Here is a 24,489-nt window from a genome sequence, read left to right as displayed (position 1 = left end):
TGTCATCTATTACCCTGTACCTGTCGTCCTGAATTTGACCATCCATAATCTCACAATTGAAGCTGTTTAGGAATGCTCAACTAATAGTTGAGACTTCCAATCAACTAAAATCTCTGACATAGCACACCGAGAAGTACTGGCAGGTCTACTAGATAATGCATTTGTAACTACGTTGTTCTTTTCCTTGATGTACTCAATATCAAAGTCATAATTTTGGATCTTGCTGATCCACTTTTTTTGTCTTTCATTCAGCTCCTTTTGTGCCAAGAAAGAAAGAAAGCTATTATAACCAGTCCTCACTACAAAACGTCCACCCACAAAATACTGTCTGAATTTAGTAGCGCATGCATGATAGCTAGCATCTCCTTATCATAGGTGGAATACAACCTCTCATGAACTTAATTATCACCATGCCTTCATAACTCAATAAAAAACATTAACCATAATATCATTTATCATTCATTGACAGGATATGTTTGGTGCAGACTAACTATCAATTTGGTGGTTGTCTTCATATTCAATCCTTCGCTCTTTATTGCTTCTGATAAGTATTCTTGGTGTTTAATTGATGTGATCATGGCTACTAGTCTCTCTTCATGGGGTATGGAATAAGTTTAGTGATTTAATCAAGTACTACCATCTAATCATAGTTGCTGACTTATATTGGCCTTGACAAATCATTATTAGTAATTATATGATGTTCATAATCAATCGTATGATTGAATCTTTTTGGATCCATAAAGAATATCAATGAGTTTGCTAACTCTCATGACTACTAATGACACATATTGACTGCTACCATTTATTGTCTCTGCTCCATGTTTCATCCTATATGCCTATAGCATTACATCTTCACACCGTATATAGCTTATTACTCAATAGTCTATTATTCTACAGCACCATAGTTTTACGACAATCTTAGTGCTTCTATTTTTATCATATAGTGGAGATATAGATATTGGTTAGAGTTCCTCTTCTCATAATAGTCAATATCTTAAAAAGAAGTTCAATCTCGATACTTCCTTGCCATATTAAGATCACTTCAACCTATGATCAGTACTTGTGCTGCAATACTCATTTCGCCTTTGCAACCATATTGCTGGTGGAATTCAATTACTATTATAGTTTCCGTCCTTGGTAATCACATAGGGTGATCCCTACATATCTTTAATCACTATTGGTAATCCATGGCTTAGCAACACCTATGAGACAGTGTTTGGTGCTTTCCAATGACTTTATCGTAAGTATCCTTCACTTTAGAGTCTCCCGTACATTGATGTTACCGATTGATGCATTTCATAAATTTTGTTAATATCATTACTTCGCCGGCATGCTGAGTTTATACAGATCTCAGTATTATACTCTTAAATATACTTGCCTTAGTTGATCAGTCTGTCCAACATGTCATAATGCTGGTAATCTCATATTGATGGCTATAAAGGATAGTTAATGCCTGTTGTAGAATGGTTATTCACACAATATATGTTAACTAATGTATCTTAGTCTCTTCATGTATGATCTTTTCATTCATAATTGCAATTTTGTCCCTCTAGATACTTCACATAATTGAGATACTGGTTGACATGATGTGAAAAGGATAAGGACATTACACCACATGCAATAGAATGCCATTTACAATGATTTTTTTACGCATCATTTGCCTCATCCTTCACGTGCATATTGAATAATTCTACTCATAGTTCAAAATCTCGTTCTCTGCCCCTTATTGGTGAGGCAAAAGAAACTTTTTTTTGGCAAATATCGGAGATAAATTGGTAACTTCTCGGAAAAATATCGGGAATTTAAAATATAACTTAAATTTAATTTAAAATGCATTTTTTTGCAAAATTAAATAAGTAGATACATCCAATGAGTCACTATATGAGTAAACAAACCAAATAAGCTGATCTAGATATTATATAAATGCAATACGTAACAAAATCTCGTCCTCATGTGGATTGTCGATGGCTGGCAGCCATAGCTAAAGACTCTGAAGTCTAAAGCAAACTAAAAATAGCAAATTGTCATTGTAAAAAGATAAACAAATACAAATGTCAAGTACAATCTAAAATTAGTGTAATAACCCTCCTCAAATCTGCCCTCAAAAAATGCTGATGAAAGCTCAAGGAATTTCATCAAACAATTCGCATGCAAGGGACGTATGACTGATATAGTATTTCAGCTAGCTTCAAATGACTTTTTTACAATTTGCATCAATGAAAATCTTGTGCTAGAAGACTACAATGGACTACGCAATGACCTAACATGAGTGTGCTACTAATTTTGACAATATTCAGTGCATATATATGATCTAAGCATGAGAAATGAACACCTACAGCCAACTGACATTTTTACAAACAGTTGGTATGCAAACTAACTAGCTGATAAATAATGATATTAAATTGCTTAAATGACACCAGCAACTATTATCTTCTTAATTGCAATGAAAATTACAATGCTCATGAAATATGGCCAAGACTTCGGCATTTACATGGATTACAAAATGATAATGCTGGTATAATGCACACTTACAGCTGAAAGTTGATAACACCCTAAAAAACAATACTAACAAAAGAACCTGGTTGTAGATGGCTGAAATAATTTCCTTCTATGCTGCCCCTTCTGCTTTTCTTTATTCGAACTGCTTTTTCGGCGTGCTTTTTCGTACTCGCTTTTTCAGCCTGCTTTTTCGGTTCCGCTTTTTCGGACAGCTTTTTTCGTACCTGCTTTTTTAGCCTGCTTTTTCGGTTCCGCTTTTTCGGACTGTTACAATGTTGAATCTCAAGACCATATCTTTCAATGGCGTCAAGATTTCCAGCTTGAAAGGATTTCGTCCTCCAAACTATCGAGATATAATCTCCAGAAAATTTTCCAATTTCTTTAATATTTCCAACCATGAATAAATGAGAGCTATCCTCTTTCTTTTAATCCCTTCCTGACTTGCTCCATGCTTCTGTCTTGCCAATGTGGGATAATACATGACTTTTAATATTACTTCTTTTTTTCTTTTTACAAAGTCCATATATGTACTCAAAAGGGGGACTCTTGATTTTATAAAGTGACTTTATGAAACATTATAATATTTAATTTAAATAGTCACTTTACCTCACCCACTCTCCTGATTACTTTGAATGGTGCATAGTAGCGTGGTTTCAATTTCTTTGCTCCACTCCTCTTGAGAGAGGACTGTCTATACGACTGTAACATGAGGTACACCATGTCTCCTACCTCGAAAGATCTCTCAACTCTGTGCTGATCGGCATATTGCTTCTGCTGATTTTGTGCCCTTTGCAAATTTTTCTTCAAGGATTGCATAATGTCCTGACACTCCTGCAATATATCCTTGGCCTTAGGCACCCTACTGTCCCCAAATAACAAATCCAGAAAATTAGGAGCATCATACCCGTACAGTGCCATGAAAGGGGACATTTGAATAGACATATGGAAAGAGGTATTATAGCAGTACTCCTCTAGATGCAGCCACTTCACCTAAGCCTTCTGCTCTCCTACAATGTAGTTTCAAAGGTACCCCTCAACCCATTTATTCACTATCTCTGTCTGCCCATCAGTTTGGGGGTGGTAATTTGTACTCGGAGTTAGCTCTGTTCCACACAACCTGAACAACTCCTGCCAAAAGTGGCTCATAAACCTACTATCCCTGTCGCTGACTATGTTCCATGGCATCCCATGTAATCTAAATACCTCTCGAAAGAATAGCTCTGTTGTCTGTACTGCTGAATATGTGGACGAAATCGCAAAGAAATGTGCAAATTTCGTCAATCTGTCTACCACAACAAAAATACAATCCCGACCCTGTACCTTGGGGAGGCCTGTAATGAAATTGATGGAAATGCTATCCCACTTCTTCTCTGGTATGGGTAGGGGCTGTAGTAAACCACCTGGAAAGGAATGTTCCTGTTTGTTTTGTTGAGATACAGGGCACTCCCTAACAAACTGAAGCACCTCTGTTTTGAGTCCTTTCCAAGTGAAGCGCTCTCTCACCTGTCGATATGTCTTAAAGAATCCGGGATGTCCTGCCAATGGTGAATCATGAAATGCCCTCAAAATCTTCTGCTTCATAGCAGACCCGAGTACTAAATAAATCCTTTCCTTGTAGATGATCAAATCATTTACAACAGTGTATCGACTATCCTAAATAGTTCCTTCAATAACACTAGATGCCCAACTATCCTTGGCATACTCTGCCAAGGTCAACTCTCTCCAATCGTCCATGACTATCCCAACAACAAGCAAATGAGGCCTTCTGGATAAAGCATCTGCGACGATATTTTTCTTCCCTTTGACATAGACTATGTCAAAATCATAAGCCTGTAACTTACTCACCCATTTCTGTTGCCTGTCATTGAGATCCTTTTGTCCAAGGAAATGTTTCAAGCTATTATGATCTGTTTTTATTGTGAATCAGCTCCCTGCTAAGTATTGCCTGAACTTAGCTAGCGCGTGCATGATTGCTAGCATTTCTTTGTCATAGATGCTGTAAGTTCTCTCAACACCTCGTAATTTCCTGCTCTGATATGCGATGGGATGTTTGTCCTGCATGAGGACAGCTCCTACGCCCTCTCCTGATGCATCACACTGCAGCTCAAAAGGCCTAGTGAAATCTGGAATGGCTAAAACAGGGCACGTACTCATCAGCTCCTTGAACCTATCAAAACAATCCTGAGCCTTCTCTGACCACTTGAAACTGTCTCTTCGTGTCAAATCTGTAAGTGGTGCTGCTATCTGTGAAAATCCCTTCAAAAATCTGCGGTAGAACCCGCAAAGCCCAAGAAATCCCTTGAGTTGCGAAGTGTTCCTCGGCGGTGGCCAATCCAGAATGGCCTTGATCTTGTCTAGGTCAACCCGAACACTTCCTGCACTAATAATATGCCCTAGATAGAGCAACTCTGTCATCCTGAACTCGCATTTACTCATCTTGGCATATAATGACTCCCTCTCTACAAAATTGAGCACTGCATCAATATGCTTCAAATGTTCCTCCCAAGTACGGCTGTATATCAGTATATCATCAAAAAAAATCAACACAAACTTCCTCAACTGATCTCTGAATACTCTATTCATACAGGACTGGAAAGTGGCGGGGGCATTAGTCAACCCAAAGGGCATGACTAAGAACTCAAAATGTCCATAGTGGCATCTAAAAGCTGTCTTCTCCACATCCACCTCTCTAACCCGTATTTGGTGGTAGCTGGATCTCAAATCAATCTTAGAGAAGTAGCAGGCACCGTGCAATTCATCAATAAGCTCATCAATGCGCGGAATAGGGTATCGGTTCTTGATTGTCTTCTTGTTTAGTTCCCTATAATCAATGCACATCCTCATTGTACCATCCTTCTTCTTCACCAATACTACTGAAGAAGCAAAAGGACTCTTGCTTGGTTGTATGTGCCTCATGTCAATCAACTCCTTGATTGCCTTTTCTATTTCATCTTTATATCTCTTTGGATGGCTGTAGGGTGTGATAATGACTAGCTTAGCCCCTTCCTCTAACTCAATAACATGCTCAATTCCCCTATCCGAGGGTCTCCCTGGAGGTATCTCACCAAACACCTTAGTATGTTTGGTTATTATTTTTTGTACATCAGGGGGATACTCCTGTTTATGTTGCTCTGTCACCTCAGGCATTACTCTGAACTCTGCTGTCCACTGCACCTGGTCGTGTCTGAAGAAACTCTGCATCCGCTTGAGTGACACCACTCCTAGTCTCCCATCTGACAAACCTCTGAGTACTATCTTCTTACCATTTGCCTCAAACCTCATTTCCATTTTCTGGAGGTTAAATGTAAACTCTTCTAGAGATTTCATCCAATTCATCCCAAGCACCATATCCTGATCACCAATGTTGACAACAAAGAAATCTCCCACCATGTCATAATCTCCCAAATGAAGCTGCAAGTCGGAGATTTTCTTGGTACAGTCGATTTTGAAGCCGTCGGCAACCATCACCTTAAATCCCCTATGCTCTTCTGTATGTAGCCCTCTACGTGTCACAAACTTTTCATCAATGAAGTTATGTGTTGCCCCTGTATCAATGAGTGCCACAAATCTTTGTCCATCCAAAGTTCCCCTACCTTTGAAAGTGACGGCCTCCTGTATGCTGGACAACTGAGCTATCGTGCTATCACTGTGTGCTTCCTCATGTGAAGAATTATCATCTCCATCTAATTCTTATGACTGCTCTGAATCTCCATCCACTGACTCTTCGGCTGAAAAGTACTCCATCTGCTTGGCTTTTGCTTTCAATGGACACTTATGTGACAAATCCCAAGGCTCCCTGCAATGAAAACAAAGCTTCTTCTTCTTGAGATCATTAAGTGTCTCATTGTCCAACCTCTTAATTTCCTCCTTAGGTGGCTGACCCTCTCTACGAAAAGGTTTACTGTCCTTATCTTTCCTCGAAGGGAAACTCTTTGCCTGGAATTTATTTTTAGAAGCTGAAGAGGAATCCATGTCACGAGCTTTCTTAATGGCTTCCTGCAAAGTGGGAGGGTTGAGAGCTTTAATCCACCCTCTCAACGGAGCAGCTAACCCATCCATAAATAGAACCAGTATCCTCCGTTCAGATACATCTGTTACTAACACTGCAAGTTTTTGAAATTCTGAAATGTATGTTTCCAATGATCCCCATTGTTTAAGCTGAGCTAACTCCTTGAAATGTAGTTTTGGATCCTTCCTATCAAAACGTTCAATCAGTCTTTCCGTAAACTCCACATATGAGGTAATGTGTGCATGACCCATAGTGACCATACCATGATGCCACCACTCGTGTGCTAACCCATCCAGATGAATTGCTGCATAGTTAATAGCTTCTTCCTCAGGCATAGGGTTCAATTGAAAGTATGTATCAAGCTTTTGAACCCAAGCTCTTGCTGTAGACTTCCCCGAGCCATTATAATATGGTAACTGAAATTTCCCTACTTTCTTCCGTAGCTCATAGCTCTGGTTCTTGTCATGTCCACGTGGCATATGTTTCATCCACACATCCATATACTCCCTAAAGGTAATTGCAGCAGTAAAATTTGGACCTCCGGCTTCCCAGTCTCTTCTCAACTGGTCCTGTATATTAGTGATCTGGGGCTCTGGTACGGGCTGCTCTGGGGCTCTAGGAGGAAATGTGGGAATCATGGGCCTTGAACTCACTGTCCTAGCTTGCTGGGGTGCATGACCGAAATTGTTCCCAACTTGTTCACCTCCATTATGTGTCCCATCCTGATTGTTCCCATTCTGATTGTTACCATTTTGATTATTACCATTCTGATTATTTCCTCCACCCATGTTAGCATTCAACCCCATTTGACGAGCCATCATCTGCATCATAAGCTCCATTCTGTGATTTTGTTCCTGTGCCCTCTGTTCTGCTAATCGCTGTCCCTGTGCCAAGGTCTTTAATAACTGTAAGAATATTTCCTCTCCAAGATCTCGAGCATTCCTGTCTCCCATATTGCTGCCTTGATCAAAGAATATCTCCTCTGTGTCTGTATGACTGGATTTTATGTCCACCTGCACGGATGAACTAGACTGTTTGCTCTGCAGGTCTGAAATCCTGTTTTGTCTTGCTCTAGTATTGCGAAAATTATAAGGCCCCTATCGCATGCTCAAACATAAATGCTCTGATTTTAGTGTTTTGACATTTCGTCAAACACTTTCCCCTCTATCTGGTTGTTCCAAATTCCCTATAAGACCTCCACAGGATGGCAGGACTTATAGCTCTGATACCACTGTAATAACCCTCCTCAAATCTGCCCTCAAAAAATGTTGATGAAAGCTCAAGGAATTTCATCAAACAATTCGCATGCAAGGGACGTATGACTGATATAGTATTTCAGCTAGCTTCAAATGACTCTTTTACAATTTGCATCAATGAAAATCTTGTGCTAGAAGACTACAATGGACTACACAATGACCTAACATGAGTGTGCTACTAATTTTGACAATATTCAGTGCATATATATGATCTAAGCATGAGAAATGAACACCTACAGCCAACTGGCATTTTTACAAACAGTTGGTATGCAAACTAACTAGCTGATAAATAATGATATTAAATTGCTTAAATGACACCAGCAACTATTATCTTCTTAATTGCAATGAAAATTACAATGCTCATGAAATATGGCCAAGACTTCGGCATTTACATGGATTACAAAATGATAATGCTGGTATAATGCACACTTACAGCTGAAAGTTTATAACACCCTAAAAAACAATACTAATAAAAGACCCTGGTTGTGGATGGCTGAAATAATTTCCTTCTATGCTGCCCCTTTTGTTTTGCTTTTTTCGAATTGCTTTTTCGGCCTGTGTTTTCATACCCGCTTTTTCAGCCTGCTTTTTCGGTTCCGCTTTTTCGGACAGCTTTTTTCGTATCCGCTTTTTTAGCTTGCTTTTTCGGTTCCGCTTTTTCGGACTGCTACTATGTTGAATCTCAAGACCATATCTTTCAATGGCGTTAAGATTTCCAGCTTGAAGGGATTTCGTCCTCCAAACTATTGAGATATAATCTCGAGAAAATTTCCCAATTTCTTTAATATTTCCAACCATGAATAAATGAGAGCTATCCTCTTTCTTTTAATCCCTTCCTCACTTGCTCCACGCTTCCGTCTTGCCAATGTGGGATAATACATGACTTTTAATATTACTTCTTTTTTTCTTTTTACAAATTCCATGTATGTACTCAAAAGGGGGACTCTTGATTTTTATAAAGGGACTTTATGAAACATTATAATATTTAATTTAAATAGTCACTTTACCATTGTAACTTCAAACATTAAAATAATATACCAAATAAACTCGAAATCCCACATATAATAGCTCATTAGAAAGAGCCCAACAAAACGCATCTCATCCTGTCACTGAAAATTGAAGGCACTGCATCCCCCTATTGGCTTACTAAAAATAGTAAGTCTTCCTGACAACCCAACAAACGAACTCCGTTTGGCCTGAAATTAAATTTGAGTAGGCCAAATAACCTCAGGATCCCTTTTGACGTCCTGGTTAGCCCTCGGGACCATACAAGAATGGGCTAACGACAACATACCTCCAAACTGGCTAAGTGGGGGACATTACAATTAGTCTACATCTTGCTCTTCTCCTTCCCAGTAGCTCTACTAAAAACTATGGGAGTAGGAAGGGGTCTAGCCCTAGCAGTCCATTGTGGCTGTGGTTGTAGTTGTGTCTTAATATCCATCCTAGATGTAGCTGGTGTTGGTGCTAGCAATGACTCCTCATCTTCTATATCCTCACTCTCAAATGTCCTAAGTGTCCTCACTCTCACTGCTCTCCTCCTGAATATCATCCAATCTCGGTGCAAAACCACCCTCGTTTGAATTGGTATTTTCTTCAAAAATTTCTTTGAATTCACTTCAAATTCGCTTGCAATAAATCTACAAGGCTTCCAATGACTGTTTCTCTGCACCAAATCCTTCTCTCCTCTCCTCCAAAGGCTAAATTTTTTTAAATGGGCCACTAAATGGTATCTCGTTGGGCTGCTCGTGAGATTTTTTCAATTTCTCACGAGAAGTATGCCACTTTTCGGCGAGAAGTTTCAAACTTCTCAGCTAGGATTTTGGCGCGAAAAACTTGTATTTTCTCACTGCTCTAAACTTCTCGTGAGAAACTGATATATCGGCCACTTATTGGTGCTGTTTTGAACTATGATTCTACTAGTGGGTTTGGAACATTTCAAGTCATCCTATGTTTCTATTTAGGCATTGCTTCTCTTGCACCAAATGAAATTTGAATATGTGCACATGGCTTTTGTGAATTAGAGTGCATTTTCATCACGAGCACTATAGTTTTCTTATTTCAGCACTATATTTGGTTTTTTTGCAAAATTGCATGCACATATATAGCTTCGCTTAAAGGAGGTTGCCATTAACTCTCGTAATGTTGCCTTGAAATATGAGTGAGTTTTCAAAAGTGGCTGCAAGAATTTGGCCTTGATACTATGTAAGAATTTTCCTAAGACAAAGAATGAAAATGCCAAGGTCTAGAAGCTCAATTGATAGCACAAGAGAGACAAAATGATAATATCCTCAAATGACTTGATTCATTGATGGTCAAAATAATAGGGGGTAATGGATGCCCAAATCAGATATTCAGATAATTAGATACAATGCATGTAGGTGTGCCTCAATATATAGGCAATCAATATAACTAGGAGTCATGCAAATGATAAGCATAACAACTAAGCACATGACCACCAAAGGTGGATTATCCTCCATTGTGCATGAAAGTATGTACAACAATGAGAAGATAAGAACACAAAGGTGTATCACAAAGAGAGGTGTGAGACAACATGTGCTCAAATAAAGTGCAAATTCCTATGTGTTTACATGACAACTAATATAAAAATGCATTATGCTAAGTAAACTTAAATAAAGTGTAATGAGTAATATTTAATTACACCACTGACACTTCTACAAACTAGTGCCTCTAAATATCTCGGGCTTTTCTTGTATCTTAGTTGCAAATTGTCTAAAAGGGAACTTCAAGCCAAAGGGAACTTTTATTGAGATTGCAAATTGTCTTAAAGGGGACTTTTACTATATTTTTGCACATTTTTTGAATTGCCATAAGTATTTTCACTCAAATCTAACTAGTTGTTTCACCTCTCTCTTCTTTTTATATTTGGATCACTAGATTCATAGTCAAAGTCAAAGTCAATTTCAGATTTAATCTCTTCAGGCTCATCCTCATTGAAACTCATGCTGTGGAAGCTAGCACTCATAGTGGTACTAGAAGAAAATAATGTACCTACCTTGAAGATCAGTTAAAGTCTGAAGGGATACACGATTCTTTTCAAACCACCTCATAATGTTGGCTAGGAGTGCCAAGTAGATTAGACACCAAGGTGTAGGCAGCTTCTTAAATCGATGAGAGGATTGATGATATGTGTTAATTAACCGTTTAGTGAACAGATGATGAAGTTGATTAACTTCGAGCCAACTAGGTGATTGTAAATCGCTTAATGTCTAATTGACTAGGGTGTGTAGAGGATCAAGTGTGGTTATATGTCTATTAAAGGTGAATTGTGTATGTGAACAAAGTGATAAAAATGTTTAGACCATGAAAACTGAAAATACAAGTTGAGAGGATGAAAGCCTGAAACCAAAAAGCTTACTACCTTAGACAGTCGTACAGCCCTAGGACTGCAACGCAACCTAGGACGTTAGTGCTGCACTCTGGCATCTCGTATGGGCAGATTGCAAGGTCTATGTATTCAAATGGGAAAAATGCAAGGATTGAATTTAAAATAACAGAATAACAATAATGACAAGTAATAGAATGAAAACAAAATAAAACAGAGCTAGTAGAGATGCTTGTAATGAAAGAAGAACAACAAATATAATGGATTTTAAATATTCACTGGATAGATTTTATGAGAGTAACAAACTTGCAATCTATATATGATGAAATAACAAGGGTAATAGAGGAATGAAAAACCTGGTTCGGTGGTTGATAATGTGTTCCAAGGAAGACCTCCAAGCTCATGAGTTTGTGATAGAAAACCTGCTCAAACACAAAGCAAGGAAAATGGTTTTGGGTCATTTGAGGGGCTTGCCTCGGTCAAACCCCTGGTTTGGTGTTTCCACCTCTACGGACGACCAAATAGAGACAATATGATAACCAGTGATAGATAATTGGATAGAAGACACAATAACAATAACAATAATACAAGTGAGGCATGATCAAGATAACAATATGCTCAAAGACACAATGAGGGTATGACAAGAAGCTCTTCGAGTGAGAATAGAGAGAGCTTGAACGAGTGTTGTAATGTTGGATATAAGCAGTGAATAGCTTGAACCTGTTCGTCAATGGATGAGAAACGAGCAGTAAAAGTGGAGATATGAATGCAAAGAATGGCTGTAGTGAAGATTGGAATGCAAGTAAATGATCAAGAGAGTATGAGAGAGTGCAAGAGAGAGCCAAATGACATGAAAAATGTGTTTTTATCAAACCCAGAAGGAATCCCCGAGAGAAAGTCATCATTTTGGAGTGTTACAATTGCAGGTTGGCAGATTCGTAATGCTCCAACGACTGTCTGCACATCTGCAGATTTGCAGATGCGAGTGCAACACACGAATGTCTCTGTGGCATGCACATGCCTGATGCTGCCAGGGCTTACTTCCATGGAATTTTGACTGAGTGGTGACTTGGCAAGTGACATGGGTGGATGTGGGTGGCGGAATTGTCTTTAGGCTAAGGGGGACAAAGCACAGAAATGGCTCTTACACTAGGGTGTAAAATTTAGGTCAATACATAAGGTTATAATTTAAAAGTTAAAATTCAAACCATGCATAATGCAAGGAATTAAGACACAAGGATTTTGTTATTGTTTTGCTTTCTTCAAGTTGCACGGAGCATAAAAGAAGATGGTACACAGAACTCGAAATCCTTGTTTGTCAACTAAATTTTATGACTGAGTTTAAAGTCTGATGAAATACTTTTGCATTAATTTACAAAACTAATTAAAAATGATAGTGCTCCCATAAATATTACTTCGGTTTCTTATGTTAAGTCTCACGAAGTGTAGAAGCAGAGGATACACCAGATGGAATTCTAATTTGACTTCCAATTTTGAAATTGAAAACAAAGCCACAAGCCAATAAGGCAAAATAAGTTTCAAAATTAAGAGTTAAGATTTAAGAATGAAAAGATAAAAGGAGAAATTAGCTCAATGCATTAAATGTAGCAAATGCTTTCACACTTCTGAGTCTTCTTGTTGATCTCACTTTTCCTCTCCCAATGCTCTCATTATTTGCAATCTTATCATGCTTGGCTTGCTACCTCTATTTCCAACCTCAAGTTCAGTCAATGAACTCATTTTTCATTTGGAATGTGGCTAAATGTCTTTTCATAGTCTTTGTCAGGCTTTAAGGGCGTGAGTGACACTCATTAGCCAATAGGGTTAGGGCTATGGGCACTATAATCAAGATTTTATATAATATATGACTTTTTGAGCACTTGTCTGTAGGAGATGCCTGCACATTTCTTGTTAGGGGCAAGGAATGCCCCACAGTCTCCCTGACATCCCTATTTGGAGGGTACGCACCAAGAAAGATTTCCTCTTAGAGGGAAACATCTTAGTGAAGTCTTAGAAATAGTTTTGTTGATGGAGGGATGGTGGGGAAATGCCCTTATCTTGAGAACTTTTTAATCATTATATTGATGTACCTGAATGTGGTTTCTCAATAACATCTTTGTAATGTGCTTATCTCTGCATGATGAGAAAATGCAACTTATTTTCCTTTCAAGGCTGTTCTCAATAAATGTACACCAATTGCGCCGAGAGACTGATGCTGCCAAAGGTTCTTTTATATTATTTTGATGAAACTGAATATGGCTTACAAAAGACTTCCTTGAAATGTGTCCATCTCTGCGTTGATAACAGAACAAACTTGTTTTCCCGTGACAGAGATACAACAAGAGTACTTTCAAGATTTAAACTTTTTCTTCTCATAACCTTTAGGTAACATCTTCAATGACTGCGTTATTGGATATCTCTGGGGACATGACCAAGTCTTAGAAATTTAGTGAATAACTGGATAAGTTCAATAATTGAGGGAATCTAGCCAAATTTTGGATAACGGTTTGTAGAAGTCTACCCAATGCTTGGATGAGTATAATAAGTCTTGGAAATCTAGCCTATCAGTAAACTTGTAGTATAGTTTTGGTAAGGTTTTTTAAATTGTTGATACATGTGCTTGTGTTTGCGTTGATATCATAATGCAAACTTATTTTCTCTCCATGGCTGTCCTCACAGATGTATATTGATAAGTAGGAGATATTTCTACAACAAGTTAAATTGTGATATTGCTATCAGGATATAACTGTGTAGTATTTGAGTCAAACTCAATGACCCATGTTTCATGAGTAGTGGCTCACACATGAATCCATCTCTCATGAGAATAAATGGAACACTTAGCACTCATTGGATCTAGGTGATGCTCATAGAGGTGAAGCACGAGGACTTCCTGGGAGGTCACCCATCCCAGTACTACTCCAGCTTGAGTGCACTTAACTACGGAGTTTAGTTTGGTACTGTGCTGATTTTTTTCGTTGGCTTTGCTATGTTTGTGTTGAGGCAACAATACTTTTACACAAAATCACAATTTTAGGGTTAGGGTCTGTTTATTACTTCTATTTTGAATTGGGATTTAGTTTGGCACTTTGCTGATTTTTTTGTTGGCTTTGCTATATTTGTGCTGAGGCAACAATACTTTTACACAAAATCACAATTTTAGGGTTAGAGTCTGTTTATTACATTTCTTTCTTTTCAATAGAAGTGGCATGCTTGTTGTTGTTGGGCCGGCTTTTACTGGATTCTCCCAAGGTTTTGCTCTGGTTTGCGAGATAGCCCCAGGTATTTAATAGATGTACCGAGGGTGAACCCAAAGCCCTGGCTAGAGCCCTGTCTAAACCCAGCCTGTCCCTTGACTGGGATCATAGCCAGTTCAGACTGGTCTTGTTATGGGTTTAGTTTTCAGAGAACCTGGTAGCATAGAGGTACAACACGAATTCACGTTTCTTTGGTTGTAACCTTTATGTTACATCTTCCTTGGCTGCATTATTGACTTCAATATGAATAAGGTTATTGTGGACTTACTACTCAACCTTGTGAACCTTCCAAACTGCTAGTGTAGTTGGATTCAGTCTGAAATTGTCATATAAATATTTAACCAATATTGCTCAACCATTACTTAAATCTAGGAGAATCTGAAATCGCAAACCTTATGATTTGTAGTGGATAAAATCAGTCTGTTTATTACAAATGCTAGGAAAGGTTATTATGCTTTCACTTGATCTATGCTATTGTTTCAATTACAAAGGTGGTTTGTGCGAATTACTGCTATTATATCTTAAATTTGTTGTTTTGCGTCAATTCTAATCGTGGTATATTCTCTGTGCATGAACTGCACCAATTGTTTTATGTAATTTCCAGAGCTCTGTTCAGTTCATTCTCGTTAATGAGTGTGTTTTGTTATATCAAGTTGATTTCTATTGTTAACTTCCACATTCTTTTCTCTGTTCTCGAAGTATGTTATCATAATTTTCTTGGTTCTATTTCTGATGAGATATGCTTGACAAATTTATGTGTTACTAATATAAAATGGCAAGAAGAAAACATTCATGGATGTATCTTTTGTTCTGTTGTTCAGGTAGAAATGATTCTTCAAGCATTCGAATATGAAAGTGGTACTTTTTTAACTCCTCATTTAAGAAATGAGATGTTGGTTTTTGGAAGACAGTTTTATTTTCAGCATTGGCTTTAAACTATACTTATAAAGTAAATTGGATAGGTGCATCTGTAAGTTATCATATGTAGTTCTGTCTCAAATGTGTCACCGTGAAATTTCCTAGGATATTTAATCTGCACTAAACTTTTCTAAAGACAAATAGGAAATCTGATAGAGTGATGGGCTTTTTAATGATAAAACATGAAATTTGTAAGAAACTCTACTTAAAAGTTTACAATAAATATTGAATTATATGAATTCAATCTGAAAATTTCTCATATCCAATGGTGGGCATGGTTAAGTATATAAGCCTTTAAAGTGGGTGCAAATGTCAATAGAGAACGCATTGACTACAAAGAAATCTATACTCCTACAACAAATATGAGCACCATCAAATTAGTTCTCATTAGGGCAAGTCAATTTGGGTTGATAATCCATCAAATGGATGTCAAGGGTGCCTTGCTCAATGATGCAGAAGGAAGGCGGCGAATAGACTATATTTCACAATAGAAGGTTCTATCGAAGGACAAATTCCAACTTTCGCCAAGGACCTTACAAAGTATGCACAATTAGTCCTGCCTGCTAGGAGCCCTCCTACAAGATATTTTTGAGCATAACTTTCTGTACAAAGGTCATAGGTGAAATCCAAAAGCATATTGGGATACCCATTTTGCCCTTCATCAATATATTGGGAACCCATGACTCAATGATTGGCAATCTTAAACTAGGCCTAATTATGCCATTTTTACAAAGAACCTGTTGAACTCCTTCAGTCCAGACTTCTAAACTTCATTTCTGAACCTTAGACATGTCACGTATGGTCTGAATCCACAATTTCCAACACTTGGAAGCCTCATCAACTGACCCTTTTATCAAAGCTTAGTCCACCTATGCAAAACAAGCCTAATACATGAAGATATTAGGCTAGGGCATCACCAAAATGGCCTCTAGCACTCTTCTCTGCAAACTTATGGAATGCAAAAAACATCCAAAATCCATCTGTTCCACCTATTTATAGAATTTCTCAATGGGGGAAATTGTAATGTCTCCTCTTCTGGTATAAGGAATGAATGCTGGAATCGGCAACAAATGGTTAGTACATCATAGAAACTGCATAACAAAACATGTTAGAAGTATTAATTAACTAAATATCAATCTAAATACTATCCCTTCTAACCCCTCCTAATCCCATCGGAAGAAACTCTTCTCAAATCACCTAGCCTTCTAGTGAGACTTATTTCTCGATTAGGCAATTGTCATATGAAGGTGTCATCCTAGGGCCTCTTGGGATCTCTGATCATGCACTTAATAACACCACTTGGTAGAGGTCCCATCTCTAACCAAGTCTCTTATCTCTGACATATGCATATGTCTGACCACTACAATATATATGTCGTCTCTAAGGATTCATAACAAATCCTCCCCTGGATTCCTATTTGGAACCTTAACATTCATTTGAATGCCCTCTGAAGTCTGAGTTTTCCTGTAATGAAAACTCAACATTCAAATTGAATATCCTCTACCAAGATTCTTCTTGGTCTCTATGAATCTTCACCTAGTTTGTAGATTCAACATTAGAAATTTAACATACCTCTGTTGTCAGTGACAACTCTCGGACAGTGTCTTTTTTAATGGCTCTAAGCACAAGTTGGATTGTCTGTATTATAATGTTATGGGCTTTGAGTGTTTCTCTATCACTGGATGGCCTCGAGAACTTGGAACTATCGATATGTGAAGACTTTATGTCTTCCTTATCACTTTGTCTCTAACCGGTGATGGATTACTGTGATATGTTTTCTCTGTTCTTGGAATGATGGGGAGTCTGTCTACGTTGTAGGTGCAGAAGTCCAACTCCTGATGCGTGGATGTGTTTGATTATTAACTTCTGCTCTGAATAAGTATAAAGGCTCTGTGCAATTACTTCTGCTCTTAATAAGTATGAAGGCACTGTGCAATTACTTCTGCTCTTTCACCAAACAATGGTAATGAGTCTGTGCTTGGTGATTGTTCACCCCTGTATTGGCTCACACAAATGGTGTTTAATGTCTTATGTTGATGAAGGTAGAAACCTGTAGATGAATGCTCACTTCGACTGCATATATGAAAACCTTAGTCTGGGCATCCTTTACGATCTCTATTCCTCTCCTCCATTCTGCCTCCACATTCCATACTACTTATATATATGGAGGTCTTCGATAGGAGCAGTCGTGTCTCTTGGCCAGACATGATTTTGGGTCTATTAGTTTTATATAGTTTGTGAATGTTTTGATAATATTCAGTAATTATATATTTCATATTAATAGTAGCTTAAAATTTATTAAACATTTAATAATATTTTATATTAATAGTATTTTATATAGTTTATTTATTTATTTACTTAAGTATAAATCTATTCAATTTCTTAATGCAAAGATAATAATATAAAAGAAAATTGGTTCTATTCACTTAGGAATATATATATATGATTATTTTTTGTTTATTACAGGAATGGGTCTTAAAAACTTATTTTTGTGATTCAAACCGTCACTCCGAAGGGTTCCAAGACTGTTTTTGGTCAAACTGCTCTAACTTACACAAATCTCAATGAAAATAGGCCAAACCAGATTCAATTGAAAGAGGATTCAGAGGTCCATCCAACCAAATAGGTTTCACATCATACACAACTGTACAAAGCTCTGCAACAGCGAGAAAATCAGAAAAGACACAGGAGATCAGAGATATCTTATTGTTTTCACCATCCCTGGTCAATGACACAATGTATTTACATGATTATCCATCATCTCTGTTAATGTTATCAGACTTCGACTGTGAGAGAAACTATCTGATATATATCTTTGGTCATCTATAGTGATATTATTACATAACTATAGTCAATATCACAGGGAGTGAGTAATAATATTGAATTGTAGTAGATTAGAGGGCATATACCAGATGGCTTTTATAAGTTTCAATGCCTTTGTTATAATGGAGATCACTTTCGATGGTTGACAGAAGTAGACATTGCAATAGCTACGTGAAAGAAGAATGCTGCAGATAAACCGTAGACGACTGTATTGAATGCATGTGTTCTGTTGTTGCTTCACGCAGATTGCAGAAGACTTGTATTTGGAAGAGGAGTCACGTTCATGATGGGACGTGACTCCACACGACCTCCATGGTGGAGTCCACTTCCCATTGGGGAGACGACTCCTCGTGATATAAACAAAACACCAAAACCATAATACTAATGCATGCGGTCAAGTAAGAGACCTGTCAGTGATGATGTGTACTTGGTCAAACAAACAAGCCCATCAGTATATGAGGTAATCAGTTTACATAGAAGTTGTATATATATATATATATATATTCAGTCTTCTATGGTTTATCTGCAGCATTCTTCTTTCACATAGCTATTGCAATGTCTACTTCTGTCAGGCATCGAAAGTGATCTCTGTTATAACAAAGGCATTGAAACTTATAAAAGCTGTCTGGCATATGCCCTCTAATCTACTACAATTCAATATTATTACTCATTCACTGTGATATTGACTATAGTCGTATAATAATATCACTGCAGATGACCAAAGATATATATCAGATAGTTTCTCTCACAGTCAAAGTCTGATAACAATAGCATGGTATTAGAGCAGGTCTAAGAGATGATTGTGATCAGACTTATGTATTGTGTGCTGAAACATTCTTAAAATTCATATTTGTCAAAATGGTGAACAGTATAAGGCTTGAAGGTGATTCAGATTTTGTAGGATGGAAATTACGAATGAAGTTAACCTTGAAAGAGAATGTTTTAAAACAATTCATTGAAATATCCAAACCACCACTCAAAGGAAGTACTGAGTTGGAAAAATTGGAAAGTGATAACACCGAAGCCATGAAGTTAGTTGTGAATGGTGTTAATGCCCATTTACTTCCAATCATCTCAGAGCTAGAGACAACACATGAAATGTACAAATCTCTCGAAGAGAGGTTTGAGATTAATAACACTATCAGGATTATCACATTGAGAGACAAACTGTCCAACATCAAGATGAATAAAGGAGAGACCATTTCCTCATATTTTATGAAAATAACTGAGTTGAGATATGAATTGTCCACAATAGGTCATATCTGTGATGGCAAAGAGTTAACCATAATGGCACTGAAAGGTCTCCTAGCATCATGGGATACTTCGTCTTTTAGACAAGGAGTCTGCTCTCGATCCAAATTTCCTAAACTTGATAGACTAAAAGCAGATTGCATACAAGAAGAATGCATGCAAATATCTTGAGGCACGAATATCTCTTCCACGAAAGAAGATATGCGAGCTCTTTCTACACAAGTAAATAAGAAAAGAAGAAACAAAAATTCAAAAGAAAGAGGAAGCAGCCTGACTACTGCAAAATGTAATGCTTTAGATGTGATAAGTTTGGTCATCCAACACCTAAATGTCCTGATAGAATCAAGAAAAAAGCTTCATTTGCCAAAGTCAGCAACTTAAATGAAATTTTAGAAAATAATGCTTTCTATTCAGCTCTATCTAGTGAAGTATCTAACAAATCAAATACATGGGTGATTGATAGTGGAGCTTTCCGACATATTTCTGGTTTCAAAGATCAGTTAGATTCTATCGAAGAAGACTATGTTGATGATGTAACCATTGGAGATGACACGAAGTATCCAGTAAAAGGCATTGGAACATGTACTATAAATCTGAAATCATGAATTTCAGCTGAACTCACTAAAGTACTATACGTACCAGGCATAAAGAGAAACTTGGTCTCTATATCCACACTGGAAGATGAAGGATGCATGGTCATATTTATGGAAGGAAAAGTCTTAGCCTGGCCTAAGAACTCAATAAAAAATGCTCACAAAATTGGTTCTAGACATGGATGTCTATACAAACTAAACTCTTGCTCACCTACAACTCTATTTCATGATTCTATCAAAGAAAATGAAATCTGGCACAAGAGACTAGGGCATCTTCATTTCTAAGGATTGCCCTCTCTAGAGAAAATGGTAATAAGGTTACCCAAACTCCACCCTAACGATGAAGGAACCTGTAAAGGTTGTCCTTTAGGGAGAACACTAAAACCACCTTCCATAATAGTGAAAGCAAAAGTAAAGAAATCTTAGAGCTTGTTCACTCTGACTTATGCAGGCCAACATATGTTACTTACTTAGGAGGTTTCTTATACTACATCATCTTTGTGGATGACCTTTCCAGAAAGACATGGATATACATTCTAAAATGTAAAGAGTTTGAAGAGATTTTGACTAAATTTAAAGAATTCAAAGCTCTTGAAAGAAAATATATCAGGAAAGAAAATTAAAAGTCTAAGAATTGATAATGGTAAGGAATATACTTTAGAGATCTTTCTTAGTTATTACAAAAGTGTTGGGATCAAAAGGGGTTTTTTAGTTCCTTACAATCCCCAACAAAATAGGGTAGCAGAAAGAAAGAATAGAACTATTGTTGAAGCTGCTAAAGCCATGTTACATGATCAAAACCTAGAAACTTTCCTTTGGGTGAGCCTCTAACACTGTTGTTTTTATTCAGAATAGATGGCCCCGCTCTCATCTTGAACATAAAACCCCTAAAGAAACATTTTTGGGAAGAAACCTGATCTCAGTCATCTAAGAATACTTGGATGCCCTATCTATATCCATATTCCTAAAGAGAAAATAACCAAACTAGAACCTTTAGGAAAATGAGGAATCTTTGTAGGATATAGTGAAACTTCTAAAGCATTTCGTATACACATCCCTGGACAAAGAAGTATTAAATTAAGTCAAGATGTAATATTTGATGAAGGCACTACTTACAAAAGATCCTAAGTTCACTTAGTAGCAGCTAAACATATTCTTAGATATCTTCATGGTAGAGTTGAATATGGCCTAAGATACATGAATGTTGAACTAAGTCTAAGTGGATATACAGACTCTGTTTGGGCAGGAAATTCTTTAGATCGAAAGAGTACATCAGGATGTTGTTTTACATTGGGATCAATGATGATATCATGGTTTAGTAGAAAACAATCATCAGTAGCTTAGAGCTCCATTGAAGTAGAGTATATAGTAGCATCCATGGGAGCTCGGAGAGCTGTTTGGTTAAGGAAGCTTCTAGTTGGATTGTTTGGGAAGCCTTTACCTCCTACTACTATCTATTGTGATAACTAGAGCTGCATCAAACTCTCCCTGGATACAGTATTTCATAACAGGTCAAAACACATTGATATACCATATCATTATATATGAGACATGGTTGAAAATAATGTGATTGAATTGAGATATATTAGTATAGAGAATTAGATTGCAAACACTCTTATCAAACCACTTGCTGAAGCAAAGGTGGAATATTTTCGTAAGGAACTTGGTATGATTGTAATTTCTGAGAAAATGTCTCAGAAAAATTGATTATTGTACTTTATATTATTATAAATGTTATAAATTTTTGAAACCAGAAAAATTGATTACTGTACTTTATATTATTATAAATGTTATAAATTTTTGAAACCCATGTACATCATGAGAAAGTGATGACTTTCAAATGATTTTCACTTGTACTTGCAGAAGTTATTGGAAGATGACGATCTTACAATAACTTAAATCATGATATACATTTTGTGTAAATGTTAAAAAAGATCATGAAAGGCTTTATCTTGTAAATCAACAACTAAGTGTTAGATTTTGATATTGCTATCAAGATTTAACTGTGTAGTTTTTGAGTCAAACTCATTGACCCATGTTTCATGAGTAGTGATTCAACACAAATCCATCTCTCATGAGAATAAATGGAACACTTAGCACTTAGGAGAGTGGGTTTAACCATGGAGGAAACTCCGTAGTTAAGCGCGCTCAAGTTGGAGTAGTACTGGGATGGGTGACCTCCTGGGAAGTCTTGGTGCTTCACCTCTGTGAGCATCACCTAGATCCAATGAGTGCTAAGTGTTCCGTTTATTCTCATGAGAGATGGATTCGTGTTGAATCACTACTCATGAAACATGGGTCAATGAGATTGACTCAAAAACTACACAGTTAAATCTTTATAGCAATATCACAATTGATTTGTTGTGGAAGTTATCTCCTACTTATTAAGTGTTAGATGCCATTTTATTGACTATTTATAAGTTGTTTGTATTGATATATGTTAGGTACTTCATGAATATCTTGCCTTGATATTTTGATAGGCCATTACCGCATTGAGTACTTGGTGAATATCATTTAGTTGATGCTTTGATAGGCCATTACTCTGAGTACTTCGTGAATATCATTTGATTGATATTTTGATAGGCCAATACGCACTTGATATCATTTTTTGGAAATCTTCTTATCAACGATTTCTTTATATGTTAATTCTAAATATTAATAATGAAGTTTTATTTTTGGATGTTCATCCTTCTTAACTAAGAGTGAGTCTTGAAATGTTAGTTCAAATCAGGATCAAAACCTTATTATTGAAAACTCATATAAATGAGCATTAATTATATATATATATATATATATATATATATATATATATATATATGTATCAGCACTTGCATTGCTCCTATCTCTACCCCTAGGGTCACCCTGTTTCATTAATGGTAGTGGGTGTGAACTATAGTTCTATGGGGCACATTAATTTACTGATGCCATGGTAGTGGATGGGAATCATAGTTCAGCCCTAATTATATATATATGCAGGGGTAGGGCTGAACTATGATTCCCATCCACTACCATGGCATCAGTAAATTAATTTACTCCATAGAACTATAGTTCACACCCACTACCATTAATGAAACAGGGTGACCGTAGGGGTAGAGATAGGAGCAATGCAAGTGCTGATATATATATATATATATATATATATATATATATATATATATATATATATAATGCTCATTTATATGAGTTTTCAATAATAAGGTTTTGATCCTGATTTGAACTAACATTTCAAGACTCCCTGTTAGTTAAGAAGGATGAACATCTAAAAATAAAACTTAATTATTAATATTTAGAATTAACATATAAAGAAATCGTTGATAAGAAGATTTCCAAAAAATGATATCAAGTGGGTATTGGCCTATCAAAATATCAATCAAATGATATATATATATATATATATATATATATATATATATATATATATATATATAATGCTCATTTATATGAGTTTTCAATAATAAGGTTTTGATCCTGATTTGAACTAACATTTCAAGACTCCCTGTTAGTTAAGAAGGATGAACATCTAAAAATAAAACTTAATTATTAATATTTAGAATTAACATATAAAGAAATCGTTGATAAGAAGATTTCCAAAAAATGATATCAAGTGGGTATTGGCCTATCAAAATATCAATCAAATGATATTCACGAAGTACTCAGAGTAATGGCCTATCAGAGCATCAACTAAATGCATATATATATATATATATATATAATGCTCAATTATATGGGGTTTCACTAATAAGGTTTTCATCCTAATTTGAACTAACATTTCAACACTCTCCAATGGTTACAACTTCCATTTGAATTTGAATCAACTATAAACCAACACTTCTCTGTTATGACAACCTTTTCACAAGCAAAAGTTGCTTAGCAACTTTTACAACTTTAGTGCTACTTTCTTCAAATGGCCTCAATCTCTATATCTTTTCTTCAAATTGAATTAATCAAAATATAGCACAATGAGAACTTCAAGAAACCAAGCAAGAAAACACAAGGAATAATGCACAAGAATGTGACGTGAAATCCCAATGCGGGAGAAAACCTCAATGATAATAGCTGCTAGGATCTAGTGTAAGTACTGAAAACAAAAGAATATTATCCTTGCGTTCTTACAATGTCCCCATTTTTAGCAGGTTCTTGCAGTGGTCTTGGTTAGCTCATCATCATAACCCTCGTGAGTTTACTGTGAGATTTGAGGGTCTCAGATGTGGATTTGCTATTTTTAGTAATTCTATTTTAGGCAGTTGCCATATTTGGAGTGCAGTTGGTGGCGTTGGTTGTTGGCCATCATTTTCTTTGGATGGAGTTATTTAATTGATGGGTTCATATTTATTAATTAATTCATGAGGCTTCATTATTATAAAGGTACTTTATGTTATTTAGTGTTATAAAATGAAATTGTGAAGATGAAGCTTCTTAAGTGAAAAATGTGAAGAAGAAGCTAAGTGTCATTTGTGTTATAAATATGAGCCCATTTGTGAGAGAAAGGCAGCCAATTGTCTATTTGCTTTTAATTTGTCTCTTGAGGGTTTTGGAGTTT

The 24,489-nt window shown here is 36.6% G+C and overlaps 1 protein-coding gene across 1 annotated transcript in view; it reads left to right on the top strand.

Moving 5' to 3' along the window:
• The window catches only part of LOC149566162 (Metal-dependent phosphohydrolase), a 161,559-nt gene that overhangs the window by 126,471 nt on the left and 10,599 nt on the right, over nucleotides 1-24,489 (top strand). Inside the window, exon 6 of the mRNA XM_089819583.1 lies at nucleotides 15,186-15,222. Coding sequence (XP_089675709.1) covers nucleotides 15,186-15,222 — 37 coding nt within the window. The remainder of the gene's footprint in view (nucleotides 1-15,185; nucleotides 15,223-24,489) is intronic.

This window comes from Cupressus sempervirens, chromosome 3 (genome assembly GCF_028749045.1).
Source record: "Cupressus sempervirens isolate cs-2001-9-10 chromosome 3, ASM2874904v1, whole genome shotgun sequence".
NCBI classification, from domain to species: domain Eukaryota; kingdom Viridiplantae; phylum Streptophyta; class Pinopsida; order Cupressales; family Cupressaceae; genus Cupressus; species Cupressus sempervirens.
The sequence above is the reverse complement of the archived record's forward strand: the minus strand, read 5'-3'. Positions and strand labels throughout refer to the sequence as shown.